The sequence below is a fragment of the Spea bombifrons genome, chromosome 1 (genome assembly GCF_027358695.1).
Source record: "Spea bombifrons isolate aSpeBom1 chromosome 1, aSpeBom1.2.pri, whole genome shotgun sequence".
Taxonomy (NCBI): Eukaryota; Metazoa; Chordata; class Amphibia; order Anura; family Pelobatidae; genus Spea; species Spea bombifrons.
Window position 1 is genome coordinate 90,897,730 of NC_071087.1, and position 16,251 is coordinate 90,913,980.

General features: G+C 38.7%; 1 protein-coding gene across 1 annotated transcript in view; it reads right to left on the bottom strand.

Moving 5' to 3' along the window:
• The window catches only part of SLC44A1 (solute carrier family 44 member 1), a 64,470-nt gene that overhangs the window by 37,781 nt on the left and 10,438 nt on the right, over window positions 1–16,251 (bottom strand). The window contains exon 2 of the mRNA XM_053465867.1: window positions 6,061–6,150. Within this exon, the coding sequence (XP_053321842.1) occupies window positions 6,061–6,150 (90 nt within the window). The remainder of the gene's footprint in view (window positions 1–6,060; window positions 6,151–16,251) is intronic.

Here is a 16,251-nt window from a genome sequence, read left to right on the forward strand (position 1 = left end):
AAAAAAGTGCACTTCCCTAATGTGGCCTTTTAACCCCAAACAGCAGTCAAACCCATGCATGGGTGGTATCACTGTACTCGAGAGATGTTGTTGAACACATATTAGGGTGTTGTTTGATAGTGACGTATACCTGGAGCTATAAATTTATACCCAAAGTACAATTTGTGTAAAAAAAAATACCAAAAAAATACTACCACAAAGTGTGGCAAAGGCTGGTAGAATCCCATGCATGGAATGGGTTAAAATACTAGCATTTGAAATACCTTGGGGTGTCTTGTTTTCAAAAATATATGGTATGATGGGGTAAATTGAATTAGCCGGCTTCAAAGATGGTCCTATTAGGACATGGGGGCAGAATGACCAGATGTAAAAGTTCCAAGTAAAAAAATGTGCACTTCCTAAATGTGGCGTTTTACCTCCCAAACAACCCGACAAACCCATGCATGGGGGGTATGACTGTACTCGGGATATGTTGCTGAACACATATTGGGGTGTTGTTTGAAAGCGATGTATACCATGAGCTGTAAATCCATACCTGAAGAGCAATTTTAGCGATAAAAAACACAAAATAAATTACTACCACAAAGTTTGACAAAGACTGGTGGTAGAATTAGTGCATGGAAAGAGTTAAAATTCTAGCATTTGAAATACATTGGGGCGTCTAGTTTTCAAAAATATATGATTTGATGGGGTAAATTGCATTGGCCGGCTTCAAAGATACCCGAAATGGCACATGGGGGAAGAATTACCAGATTTGGAAAAAATGGTTTTGAAATAGCAAAACGCTACCTGTACTTATTGCCCCATAACGTGCAGAAAAAAGCAAAAAAAACATAAAAACATTGGGTATTTCTAAACTCAGGACAAATAGTAGAATCTATTTAGCAGGTTTTTTCATTAGCTTTTTTGGATGAGTAGAAGATTTTTGTAAAAGTCAGAAAATGTTTTTTTTTTTTTTTTTACATTTTTCATCATTTTATAATTTTTTTATGGAAAATTAGATAATATGATTAAAACAATGGTATCTGAAGAAAGTCCTTCTTGTCCTGAAAAAAACCAACATATAATTTGTGTGGGTTCACTTAATGAGTGAGGAGAAAATTACATCTAAACACGAACACCGCAAAAGTGTTAAGACAGCCTTGGTCCCAATGGTACAAAAGGTAAAAGACCTTAAGTCCTTAAAGGGTTAAATTATGAGGGACTGAGGGACTAGGTTTAGTGGCCATTTACTCTGGAAGCTCTGGATATACACACACACACACAGTATATATACACCTACACACACACAGTATTATACAGTATCTCACAAAAGTTAGTACACCCCTCACATTTTTGTAAATATGTTATTATATCTTTTCATGTGACAACACTGAAGAAATGACACTCTGCTACAATGTAAAGTAGTGAGCGTACAGCCTGTATAACAGTGTAAAGTGTAAAGTACACCCCCAAGTGGAAATGTCCAAATTGGGCCCAATGAGCCATTTCTCCTCCCCGGTGTCATGTGACTTGTTAGTGTTACAAGGTCTCGGGTGTGAATGGGGAGCAGGTGTGTTACATTTGGTGGGGACAGCAAATTTACACTGTTATACAGGCTGTACACTCACTGCTTTACATTGTAGCAGAGTGTCATTTCTTCAGTGTTGCCACATGAAAAGATATAATAAAATAAATGTGAGGGGTGTCCTCACTTTTGTGTGATACTGTATATACATATACACACACACACACACAATGTATATATATATATATATATATATATATATATATATATATATACACATATACACACACACACATACACAATGCTGCATTATACAGCATGAGTTGTAACACTACCTTTGAAAGCAGATTTTGTGTTTCTGTAGCTCCAGTTTCCATCTTAATAAGTAAATGTGTACCCCGAGATACTTTTAAATGAAACAACGTAACACACAAGAAGTACTGTATAGTACTCTTGAAATTATTTCTCCTGCTGTCCTTGTGAAGGATCCACACTGAGAATGGGTTTTGACATTTTACGAGTGTTTCTTCTTTTGAAGTCTAACAGATAAATTCCCTGGGTGGCATTCATTATTCTGCTGGCACTGCAGAAAAAAAATGTGTTGCGTGGCATATAATGAATTTGCACATTTAAAAGCTACCGTTATAGAACTGGTTCAAAATTTAATGGAGTAAAATTACATATTCTAGTTACTATTTGGTTCTCAAAGTACAGGTCTCAAGGGTACAAAGCTGTCAAGGTCAATCTAGAAATAATGAGTGGGGGATCTTCTAAAAAATCTGCAAATGTTCAGCAAAATTATTATAGATGTATATGTGTTAAAATGTATAGATTTACTAAGGTTTTACATCAACACGAGAAGGCTGAGCCAAGCTGGAAAGCTCCTGCCTTGAGTGGAAGCTCAACTGTATGAGAAGGTAAAAGAATTAGAACCCTTTTTATTTTTTCACTTTTACCTGGGGCCTTTATGAATAACTTCTGAATAAAAAATACCCTGTAAAGTGGTAAAAGGAGAAAAATGCCATGATCAGAATCATTGAGGTTGAAATGCTTAGGCCAGTATAAATAAACAAATTTTTTTTTTAAAAAAAACAAACAGTATTTCTGTACAAAATAAAAAAAAGATGCCTTTCAGCACAAAGGAGGGTCCATGTCTGCATACATATAAGCAATTTTAATATTTACATGTGCAAACAAACATATTAATAAAATATATTACCAGCTGCTACATCTACCAAAACAGAAACTTGCAGCAAAATCCCTCATCATCCTGCCTTACTAACCTTTTAAGCCAAATGAAAATAGCAAGGAGGGCGCTTTGGCGAGCTGAGAACTTATCAGGGAAAAACAGGCTGGCAGATATAAAGCAACATCGATAATTGATCTTGTCTTCAATTGAAGCCTGGCTGTGCTTACGCAGGGTTGTGTTACAAAGCTCCCTCTAATTCCCAGCAACAGAGAGAGAGAGAGATGAAGTTGCATAGAACTGGTGTTTCACATTACATTTATTACAACGCCATGAAAAAGTTAAAGGAAAATAGAGCTGGACACATGCAAGAGAAAGAAAATATTAGGACCTTGCTAGAACTTTTTGGACATATATCTATTCATACATATCAACAGAAAAATAGCACAAAAATGATGTCCCAAGAATAACAATTTACGAGCCATAACTAACTAGCTTCTGGTATCTTTCCAGCCACGCCAACAGACCAATGGGAGAAATCATTGGAAGCCAACTCAAGACAGCATATACTAGGTGATGCACGGTCCCTACTGCTGTTCTGCATAGGCTTGAACCCCCTCAGCCAGCTAATCACAACGACTGGATACCGGTACAAGTTCAAGAGTGGAAGCCACCTCCTCTATATGGATTACACTGTATGCCAGGAGCGAACAGGATATTGACTAGCTGATCTACTGGACAAGGATTAACAGAGAAGACACTGGGATGTCATTGGAGAAGTGCAGCCAGATTATAGTAAAAAGAGGTACTCAATATATAGTAAAAAAAAGATACTCAAGACCGATGGTGTGAAATTTCAGCAGCGTACACAACAGACATACCAGACCAGGTAGGAAGGCTGCAACATCCAAATACCACCAAAAGATAAGGCAGATCCTTAAGAGCCAACTCAATGAGAAGAACAAGATCCATGCCATCAACACATATGACCTACCAGTCATCAGGTACCCTGCAGTCATAGTGTGCTGGCCAAAGCAGGACATGGAGGCTGCCAATGTGAGGAACAGCGTTCACTGAAGAGCACAACTAAGTAGCTGGCATTGGGTACGAGAACGTCTGCGCAGAATATAAACTAAATCCTCCCAGGTCCAAATAGGATATTCCACAGAAGGTTGTGGAGAATAACAAGGCTAAGATCCTGCAGGACTTCCAGATCCTGATGGACAATCAGGTACTGGCAAATGAACTCAACATTGCGGTAGTACAAAAGGACCAGAAGACGTTGGCGGTGACCGATGTAGCAGTGCAAAGTGACAGTAATGCCAGGAAGAAGTATGAAAAGCTGGAGACGTACCAGGGCCTGAAAGAAGTACTAGAGAAGATGTGGAGAGTGGAGACCAAAGTGGTCCCAGTGGTCATAGGAGCACTCAGGGCAGTGACTCCTAAGCTGGAAGAGTGCTGCCAACAGATCCCAGCAATAACACCAGAAGGGGATGGATGGATATATACACACACACACATATATATATACACACACAAACATACCAAAGAAAGAAAGATAATGTCTTCAGCATAAACATTTGCTGTATTGGTAATGATTATTCTTCTGATATGTGCATTTGCATCACCTGTCTAAGGCTTTACTTCATAAGCTCTCAAGCAGTAGACAGCAGCTTAAGTGGCAGCTTCAGGGTTTAAGTACGCGAGTCCTCCAGTATTTATTCACTGCCTGCTAGCGGCTTCAACATATCTTGTGATCAGGTAGATTTGTGGGAATTTACAGTGTGGGCCATAGAAAGCATAGGGGAAAAAGGTCTAGCAGGATTTGTGTAAGTAGGGAGGTTTTTCCCTGATGTGAGAAGTCCTGATGTAAAAAGGGAATATAACAGTTTACTATTCAATACGCTTTTAGGGTTTAGGATAATGCCATATACTTTAATCACATTCATTGGTGAAGCAGCTGACGCTGAGATCAAAACTAGGAGAGTTGAGCTGCGTCAATGCATTGAAATAGTTTCTTCTAAAATACGACAGCACACACATATGATTTCATTTATCATCAGCTCTCATTATGTCAGCATTTCTTTGTTACTCTATGAACATTTGCCTCCATACGCTTGCACATTATAGCCTTTGGACAACTACTATTGCATAGTGGCCTTGGTTTGGTCAAGACAGTCTTGACAGCAGGACTTGCATCCCCTTGGTGGATCCTCCCAATCAATATTTCTACAGCCTGGAATCCTAAACATTACCTGTGGGCTTAGAGGGAGCATTGCATGACACAACAGCACAAGTACCTGGGGGTTCCTGGCATTTAAACCCTAACAGAGAAGGACAGGACATTGGAAAGTATGCTTTGTACCATACTTTCAGGAACCTGTATCATTATTAGTTAACACTCCTTAGTCCACACGTTCTACTTACAGAGCATTTCTATTTGGTTTTTATTGAAACACACACACAAGCGCATTTTATATTATATTATATTATATTATATTATATATATATATATATATATATATACACATATATATACACACATATATATACACACACACACACACACACACACAGAAACACACATGCACCTTTAGAAAACTAATGACACTTCGATGAGAAAAGAGTATTGCCTCATTGTTCAGAGTGTACAGAATCTGGGATGCAGCCCTCCAAATTAGTTTTTTTTGTTGTTGTCAAAACATGTTAACACGCCAACTTGTACATAAAAAGAATAACACCGAGACAGCTAATTACTTGTCTTCTGAGCCGAAAACAGAAACAAAATCTGAAAGCTCTACATGCTGCCCAGCAGTATTTGGCATGCTAATTATAATTTCAAGATCACCAAAAAAAAAACAAAACAGAAATTACAAAGCTTTGTTGGTTTATATTGCTTTGTTTTCAGGCAACAACAAGAGAAGAGGACAGGTAACTGATGCACAGATATCATTAAATCAGAGCAAGGATATGTGATCCGGAGAACTTGCACATGTACCCTGAGGCTTGGGGTAAATTCCTGATGTTTCAAGGTTGCCCTGTTTTAGAATCTCACTGCACTTTCAGACAGCACTAGTGGGATGGAGTGATCTCAAGTCTCAGGGTAGAGTCGACTTCTAATAAAGGGTCCACATTTCAGAAGGGCAATAATGTACAGTATTCAAGACTGTGTATTAACCGGGTGAAACAACTAGTGGAGGGAACAGTGATCAACATGGGTCAGTGGTGGTGAAATACATTTGCAAGCATTCAATGGTACATATTTCCATGCAAATGAAGTATGTATGGGAAAAGAACACACATCAGAAATCATCTCACAGAGAAAGCTAGGGTTCCGTCTCATTTACAAAAAGAAACCTTTACTCACCATCCCAACACAGAAAAGAATGAACAGCAGCAACCAGGGGATATCAGTGCAGCTGTGTTCTTCCAGTGGCCTCCAGTCTCTCTTAGAGCTCTAGAAATTGATATACACAGCAAGTGAGACAATGGATACTGAATAATACTTCTGCATATTAACCTACATCTCTGCCAGGTGAGGCTCCCTGTGGCAGACACAGCATATTGTTCTGTCTGCTTAAATACTAAACATGCTTAAAATTACTTAAATAATATTCAACTCTCTAAATTCATATATAGATCTGGGGAGTGTCAGTACACGTTGGAAAGTAATGATATTTTACAAAAATATCTGAGACTGGTCAACAGATCTGGAACATTCAAAGACCCCCGTCAAGATTGAAACGCATCTTAAAAACCCTGTTATAATGAACAGTGAAATGTATTAACACTTGCAATTTTCAATTGTATTCTCATAAATCATACAATCACACACAATCATACGTTAAATGTGTCTTTAAAGAAAATAAAATGATAGAGCAGTCCTGCAAAAGACCGTCTGTCGCAATAATTAGGGAGTATAAAATATAATATGTAAAATATGATTCTAAGTTTTATAATCAAATGTTTTTCACTCGTTATGGTTCATGGTTCGCGTCTGTTAAAAAAGGTATTCACTACTAAGAGTTAATTATTGAAAGTTACTTTAAATATAAATTCAGTTGGTATGGCTTAAAACCCCGCCCACAGTGACATCTATCACAGCTAGCCTAGTGCTACATCATCAGCTTTGTGATGTCATCAGAAGCTAGTGTGTTTACCAGCTGACATAGGTAGACCAGTGATTTGCTCTGAGGAGCAGGCGATTGTGAAGATGTGGAATACAGAGTTTGACACCCCGCTGTTCCCTCTCTTTGCGTTTGTATGCGTTTGCATTACCATTATATATTGCATTATATCCATCTTTCCACCAGAAAAAGAAGATGAAGCTCATGGTGACATCTTTTCTCTGGCTATCATGAATTATGTTTCCAATATTCATAATTCATTGCAGCAAATGGAAAATGACCACAGGGCTGCCCTGTCCCATTTGCAAAAAAGAATATCGGCTCTGGAACACAGAATGATATCTGGAGGTGACACTAATGAACACCAGTGTCCAAAATCAGGAAAGGATTCCAGAAGCGCACCTACCAAACATGTTTTTCCTCAGGAAGATGAGATCAAGAAACTCAAGGCAGTGATTTTGGATCAGAACAAGGAGAAGGAGGTATTAGAACATTCCCTGGAGGAGATGAGAGAAAGACTGTTCCATCTGGAGGAAAACATGGATTCTAAAGATAACATCATACAAACCCTGACAGACAAACTTCACCGGACGGAAGAAGCTTCTTCAGGGTTGCGTAAGATGGTGAGCAGTCTTAATTTTGAGCTCTCCAACACTGCAAAGGATGTAGACTTTTTGGGTGAAGCGAACACTCAACTAAATGGCCAGTTACTTCGCTGCAGACAGGAGATTCAGGATCTCACTGTCAAGCTGGAAGATTATGACGATGCCTTTAAAACCATGGAGGTTGAACGTGAAACATTAATTGTTTGTGATGGACAAGTCATGGGGGGAGCTACTCCAAAAATGGAAACTCCTAAAATTAAAGCCATTGTGACCGAAATAAGACACACAAAGTGAAAGACCAATGTAGTGCACAGTGAACCTCTGACTGATGAAGTGGTTGATCTCGGGCATCAGTTTATCATATAGAAAGACCTCACCCACAACAAGACATTGCAGTCTCAACACCTAATCTGCAAACATCAGCTTTTTGATGGACTGTCTTTATATCATTATAAATAAAGCTTAGAAATAGAGCATTTTGTATTTGTAGTTATTTATATTTTACAATAAGTCAAGTAAGAGATTTTATTAACCTCTTAAGGACCAGGCTGCTTTTATTTTTGTACCCTTTGGGATCAAGGCTGTTTACACTTTTGCTGCGCTCGTGTTTAGCTGTTATTTTCTCCTCTATCATTTAGTGTACCCACACAAGTTTTATATTGTTGTTTTCAGGACAAGAAGGGCTTTCTTCAGATACCATTTGGAGATAACAGATATACATTTTTGATCATTTCATCTAAATTTCCTATTAAAAAAAAACCAATAAAATGATGAAAAATCTTTTCCTCACTTATATTTGAAAAATCTTTTACTCATCTAAACAAATGAATTCAAAAAATAAATAGAGTTTACTGTTTGTCCTGAGTTTAGAATTTTTTTTGCAAGTTATTGGGCATAAGTACAAGTAGCATTTTGCTATTTCAAAACCATTTTTTGTCATTTGGTCATTCTGTCCCCCCTGTGCGATTTGGAATATCTTTGAAGCTGGGCAATAAGATTTAGCCCATCAAACTATACGTTTTGGAAAACTAGACACCCCAAGGCATTTGAAATGCTAAATGCTGGTATTTTAACCCTTTCCATGCATTAATTCTAGCAGTAGTAATTTGTTCAGGTGTGAATTTACAGCTCCTGGTATATGTCACTGTCAAACAAACACCCCAATGAGATGCAGCTACGGCTACTTGCTGAGTGAGCCACCATATGCCTGGATCCCCTCATAGATAGTGGATTATTTTGATACGCTAAGTGACCACTAGCAGTCAGGAAAACCATTTCTTCCAGGGTCATATCCAACATTCGCGTAGACAACTTCCGCTGCAGCCGGGAGGAGGTGCGGTTAGCAGCGGGGGTTGTCTGCGTCAATCGCGCAGACCTTCTCCGGCTGTCAGAGATCACGGGGAATCGAGTAGAGCTCTACACGCTGCCCGGCCTACACACCGGGGAAATACCAGTAAGTTTGGGTGGGGGGAGGGGTTGACAGGAGGATCCAGGTCCCCTGCATTGCTATAGGGGATCTGGATCTTAGTCTCATAGTCAGACCTAGTTGAGGTCTGATTATAAGACGACCCCGATTATAAGACGAGGGATATTTTTCAGAGGAAAAAACCTTGTCTTATAATCGAGCAAATACGGTAATTTGTGAAGTCAGGCACTGCTCTTGGACGAGAAGGCTTGCAATCACTTATGTTCTTCCACACCACTTAGCCATGTCTTTGTGTACAGTCATAATAAAGCATGAAAGACCTTCCCAAAACTGATGGAAGAATACAAATGTCTAAAATGTGTTTAGTTTTTTTGTGTTGCAGCATTAGCATTCACTGGAATTAGGGAACAGCCCCAGAGCATTTTCCCTCCGCCACCAAACCTACAACAGACAGTATGGCTTCCGGTAGGTGTCATTCCCCTGCCATCTGCAAAACACTTCTAGATAGCAAAGCTTGATTCATCACTCCAGAGAACACGTTCCACTGCTCCAGAAACAAGTGGCCATGTGCTTTATATCACTTTAGCTGACTTTGCCATTGTACATAGAGATTTTTGGCTTGTGTGTAGCTGTTCAGCCATTTAGAATGATTTAAATGATGTTTAGGTTCAAGAGGACTGGCAGTAATCATGACTGGGTGTTTCTAGTGATATTGAACCCAATTATCGATTACATTTAAGTAACTAAGGGGCATTAGAAGAAAACAGGAAGGGGCAAATACTTTCTCAGAGTGCTACAGCAGGGCAGAAATTTCACAAACCGACTTGTGGCAAAACATGGCATCATGTGAGAGCATGCCACATTTCAAGTCACTGAGCTCTTCAGTACAATCCTTTCCACGACCAATGTTTGTCTATCAAGATGGCTGCCTATGTCCAATACAGCTGTTTTGATCATGTTTGGGTAGAAACAGCTATGATCCATGGGGGGAAACCTTAAAGCAAAGCAGCTAGCCACATATTCAATAGGCTTATGGGGAATTATAAAAGTGACAAAAGCCCCAGTCTTACAGTATGGCATATAATACAAATAACAGAAAAGAAGAGAGTGGTCTGCATTCATAGCTCTACCTATAAAAAAAAACGTCACTGGAAGCATTTCCAGACACATCACCTTTCACTGTCTTAGTTTTAATCCATAGACTTTCTCCCATTTACCCTTCAGTTAAAAACATTAGCAGCCACGTGTACTGCAAGATTTAAAAAACAAGGCAAAACAACTACATTAACTTTGAAAAGTCCAACCTTCCATGACCCTATAGGCACGAGACGTAAGGCAGTATCCATTACGTAATCCTATGGAGGAGCAGACAGAGAGCTTTATAGATTGCGAGTGAAAGTGTGAAAGAGGGAGAGTGAACCACAAAAACCCAAAATGACACATTTTAAGTTGAAAATCCTATGAATCTGGATACACAAGGCCATCCAACAATAACTAAAGAGGCAATAAACAGACTTATTACCCCATTCTCACGTACACTCTGAAAAATCAGTTAAACCAGGAATATAGATATGAAAGCACTTAAGCACTGCTACTATTGACTCTGCTAAATAGTGTTTATTAACCCCTAAAGGCACCCAATGTGCTACATCATTTTCTAAATTTAAAGTAGTTGACTATGGACTCAGGCTAACCGTTGCAAAAACAGGTTCGGAATTATTAAACTCCTATCATTTGAATTTTTAGACACGTGAGGATCTGAACTTTTTGGGTAGTTTTACTTAACTCTGCTTCTACTCAAGCTTGCTATATGACAGATATGAATGAAAATTGCACTTTTCATTAGCAACAAAAGTTGCAAACAAATGTTAGTAGTGAGTTAGGAGCTACATGGTTGAAGGAGGAACATGCATTGGTTTGGGTGAATGTTTTAGTTTAGTTTAGTTTATTTTTGAGCATATATATTCATTCATGTCTGAATAATGAAAAACGGTGTGTCTCTTTAGTTCTTTGGGATTTTATTTGAGTGTACACCGATTTGAAAATGTGGCTATATGGGATGACAAAGATACCTAGAAAGTGACTCATGAAATGAAGGTGGATGCCAGCTAATTCTCTTTTGATGCAGAAAGAGTAATGGCCATTCCATGGATGATGAGCTTGGGACCTATTTATTCATTTACTTGTTTTGACCTATAACCCTGTTTGTACTTTCTTATAGCCTCTCCAATGAGTCACCTTATGAACTGCCTAGTTGACAATAATTTTCATTCATATCTGTGGTATGCTAGAATTTGTTACTACTATTATATTTTTTCACCATCATGGTGCTCCAGTGGAACCCATGCATAGATTCATTAATGGGTAACTGTGAAAGCTCATTCAAGGGTCTCCAGGACACTGAGTGGCCTTTCACTGCTAGAACCTATATCCAAGATGAAAGAAACGCTAAGGCATCCAAAGCTCAGGAGGTCATTCTTTAAATACAGTTATACTAAGAGAATGCATCATAATATATATTTAAGAACACAGGAGGACCGCCACAAACATGCAGGCTCTGTTTGTCATGTATTTACAGCGCTAGTATCAGCTGCCAATGAAGGTAAATTGAATGGCAGTTACAGTCAATATTGAGCCTACTAATTTGCACGATGGGTCCAATTACAGTTCTTAAGCATAGGCTGCTGGGGAAAAAAGAGGTTGTTTGCTTTATTGTCCCTGACTAGATTAGCTCAACTGAGAAAAGAGCTTCAAGGCGGTCATTTTGACCTACGAAGCAAGACGTGATTGAAGCTCGCGAAGTTGTAAAAAAAATGTTAGTACTGCTTACATCTGAAGGTTAGAATGATTCAGCCCTGTATAATCCAATGTTATTTAATGTCATCATCTTCCTAAAAACACAGCGAACGATATGTGCGGAGAATGGCTTTAAGCATACCTAAGTAACTAATACATATTCATTGTTGGTTTTTCTTCCCATGGTGACAAGATATATAAATACTCTATAAACCCCAAACAGCAGCATTTCCATAGACTACATTCAAAAGTGTCATGTACAACACCAATCACTCCAAAAGTATTAAAGAAAAAAATCTCCAAAAAAAAAAAATCACCAAAGCATCATACTAAAGCATAAAAACGAGTATGCTGAATATTAAGTTGAGGCACAATAAAACTAACAAATTGCATACTAATTGTGTTTGTATATTTAACATCAAGTGAATGATACCCTAGAGCTCTAATAATTACTTAGCAAACAAGTAAAACCGCGGCTAAATGTCAATACTGTGTGGAAAAAAAAAAAAAAAAAGTCAGCAGTCGTAACATAAGTACAGATACTTTTGAGAATACATATATTTGCTCCTGTGTGTTATAAGATCAGTGTATGTACTCCTGGCCTACTTGTGCTTGATCCAAGGGGGGGGGGGTAATAATTAGTCTTCTGCATTCGGATTTGTACAAATTTTAATGAAATTTGCCAATTCGTCTCATTCACGTACTCTCTCAATATCTCCCTTCTCCATTGACCGCTTCTGTGTTCCCGTGTCTATCTGTTTGCTGTTTTTTTCTCTTGCATCTTCTAGTTTTTTTTGTTTTCGGCTGCTTCTCCCAGTGTCTTCTTTCTTCGTTCGTGTCCCTGTGAACCAGGCTTCTCGGTGCATATCCTCAAAGAGGACGGTGCCTCAGGGAACACCCTTTCCCAGATTGGATGAATGAGGAGAGGCTGTCCCGGTGACTCCCCTCTTTTGAGGAGATAGAGAGTTTTCAGTTATGAAAATCCTCACTAGGATACCTTAAGGACTAGCTGCATTCTTTAAGGACCGACTGGTTGATGCAGCATTGACTTTACTCATTGGTTCATAAATAGCTATATCTGGCTCAGAAACAAATGTTACTGGTGAAAAGTTCTGTATCCTTGTACTTCTCTGTGTCAATACTAAATTTTATTGCCGTAGTTGTAAAGGCTGCAAGTACAAAACTCCATTTTGGCAGAAGACAAGTGCATTATTTAAATTCACATATAACATCAGATTTGTAAAATCTATTGCGATATCCCTGGAAAATGGACCACGACCGAAAAATATGTCATTTGGGAAAGTGATTTATAACCAGCCAGTAGCCTAGGAAATAAAGCACTACCACTTAGCGCCAGCCCTTATATGAAATATTACAAGGTGTTCTGCAAATTTCAGAATGGTCCGGCCACCTCTCTCATAATGACTTTGTTGCGAGAGCGGCCATACATTTCCCTGTCTGACAGGCTACACAGCACCATAATTATGCAGCTCCTGTATTGAAAGGCCCTGGTGATTTATACATTTGGCTTCAAGCACATGGGAATTGTTTACCGCAACTGGAGCTTTTACGGCCTTGTTTTGATTAAGCAAAAACAGTGGCAGACGTCACCCATAAGTATCTCACTCACAAATAAAACTATTTCTCCCCTGTACACCAATTCTCGCAGGCTGGTTGTTTTATTTAGACGGAATGTACTGTATATAGACACTATATACTCCCATAACAAACTGCATGTGCCACCACTACACAATGAACCGATTAGGATAGCCTTTTATAGGTTTTTACATTTTTTTTAATGAAAAAAATAACTACTAAGTAATCAAAATAACCAAATAAGTAAAAATAATAGCCAAACTGGTTTCTTTATTAAGGGGTGAGCAAAAATTCCAGTTAAGTATTATAATGTTAGAAAGTGGTATTTATCTTCAGACTGTGACATGACATTTACCTCTCAACCAGTGTGTAGTGAAGAGATTGAGTTAAAATACATTTTATTTAATGTCATTAAAGAGTACTTAAATATGAATTCTTCTATAACAGGGGCATTCCCCTCCCCTTTAAGAGATGCTTGTCGTTTTATATTGTTTGTGTTATTTTGTATTGCAAAAGAACATCTGGGTGAATTAATTAAAACATTGATTGTGTGTAGGTTCTTATATCTTCTACTAGTAAATTGAGTAGGTATCTTAAACCGATTGTTATACTTGTCTACACTACACATTGTATCATTGTATAGATTTTAAGTAATGTTTTCAATAGTCCTTATTTTCATTGATGTTGGTCTGCAACACTCAAGCCCAAAGTCTAATGTGACATTTTAACTCAGTGGACCTCCGGTTCATGTCACTTTATAACCCACTTAGCCTCATGCCGACAGAGAACAACTGGTCGATGTTAAATTACTATAACCTTACCCGCAGGCCGATGACCGATTGCAACCCGCGGACCCTCTGACCAAACAGGGACTCCAACTCTGACCAGCTGACCCTCCAGCCAAGGTCATGTAAAAACCTGGTGATCCTCCACCTGACATAGAGCTGCTTCGTTTGTACAACACTTTATGATGGTCCACCAATCATGCAGACTTTAGTGTGCTCATCCTGGAGAGAAACCTTGGGACTTTTTATACGACATAATGACAAAAACAATACTATAAAAGACGCAAACATGCTTTAGTACAGTCCAGTGATTTTACAAGAGACTTTAAGGCAGGACAAAGAACTATATTACTTCTCAGCCTTCTCCTTAACACCAAACCACTGTAAAAATTAATGACCTGCCCCAAGGCATGCAGTCTTCCAATGCCAATCTGCTGAGTTATATCCACCAACAGTAGGACCTCATTTGTGAACACGTTCTTTTGGTGTTAGCAGCATTTTTTGTAGGTTTTTTCATAACAGTATTCATAACACATCAACAAGGTCTACAGTCAAATAATCTGTGCATCTATTGCCAAGGGGTAACATCACAAACTGTTATGATGCATTTGGATGAAAGCACAGCTGCCTACGAAATAAATAATCCAGTAGCGGATATTCGCTAGGAATTGAAGATATTGTAATTAACAATGCATCCAAAGCTTTAAACACAGAATAAGCAGATGCTGTATAAATAATGCATGTAAGAGACATTGCAGCAGAGCTAGCCCTCTAGTGACTACAGCTCTATGTGTGAATTCTCGTTTTTTTAATTAGTAGGGTACCAGGACACGAGGCAGGTTACAATCACAGAACTGTACCCCAATACCAAACTTACATACATTACGGTTATATACGTTCTATTTGGTTCCAATGAATGGCATTTATTTGAAAAGGTTATAGACTCGGCTTGTGGTTATATTGTGGCCAAAGACATTGTGACCCATTGATAGGTATTTTTGTACATTAGGCAAAAGAGGAAGAAGAAGAGGGGATTTGGGTCCCTATTTAGATGGGACACTTGGGAGGAATGTAATATATCATATGGTATAGCATTGGCTACTGTCATAGAATACACAAGGTGGGTGTTTTAATAGATTTACATTGTTACCTTTAATCCGTAAATGTCATTACAAGGGTTTGTTGAACTGGGTAATGTTGGAAATAAGAAAAGTGACAGGTCTGCTTTAAGCAAGACTTAACAGCAATCAAAGCCATATTACATTATTAGTCATCGCTACAGCAAGCACCGAGCATGTAATAATTCTGCAATCTAAATCTCCACTATTCACACTGCGGATACGGGCATTCTACTTTCCATTTCGAGCAATCACCGAGTCCTCGGATTTACACAAACTCAGTGACAACCGTGTAGGCAAAGACAGAATATAAATGAAATGACAGCGTTTTTACGGGGTCATTTGAGATGAGATTACAAAGAGCCCAATAGTGAATCAGCCACGGGTCTTTTGCCTATTATACAGAAGAGCTTTTCTCTTCTATTAGAAATTCAAGATCACTCTGTAAAAAAAATGCCCTCTATGGATTTACGCAGACTGACAGTATGGCGGAGACAGCAGAAGTAAAAAACGTAATAACAAATGGTAACGATTACTAGAATCCAGCGTAACGTTACCCGTTCCTGCTGAAATGTCAGTTTTGAAACATTGCAACGCCAGTTTTAACCTCACATAACACCGGCTGATTGTGGGTTTAGTAGCTGTAGGAGATGTTTTTGACACCATAAGACCAAGATAAATTATTGACTTTTCCTTTTTGGGTCTATTCACTAAAGGGGGGTTGGCAGAAACTCCAGGAAGCTTCTGCTGGATGATGTGTTTGGCCAGCCCTATATAATGGATAGTTAAACCAGTGACAATACCCTTATCCTATGAACCATGCACTATACAGGTGTACTCCATAACGAACAGTGAAGTAAGGGAGCTGAAGCCCAGACTCGCCACCAAACTTTCTATTCACCAAATAAATCCCTAAGTCTTTGGTCAAACGCCTCTCTTTTTACATTCATGGAAAGGGCTTGGCTTATCTGCATGGAGTTTCTGACTTTATAACTATGCTGATCATGGGGACTGCAGGGAAAAAGACTTTAACTTAGTACATGAAATAAAGCAGTTGGTGAGCTAGGGATTCTAATGAGCCACAGGGGGATCTTTTATGTAATCG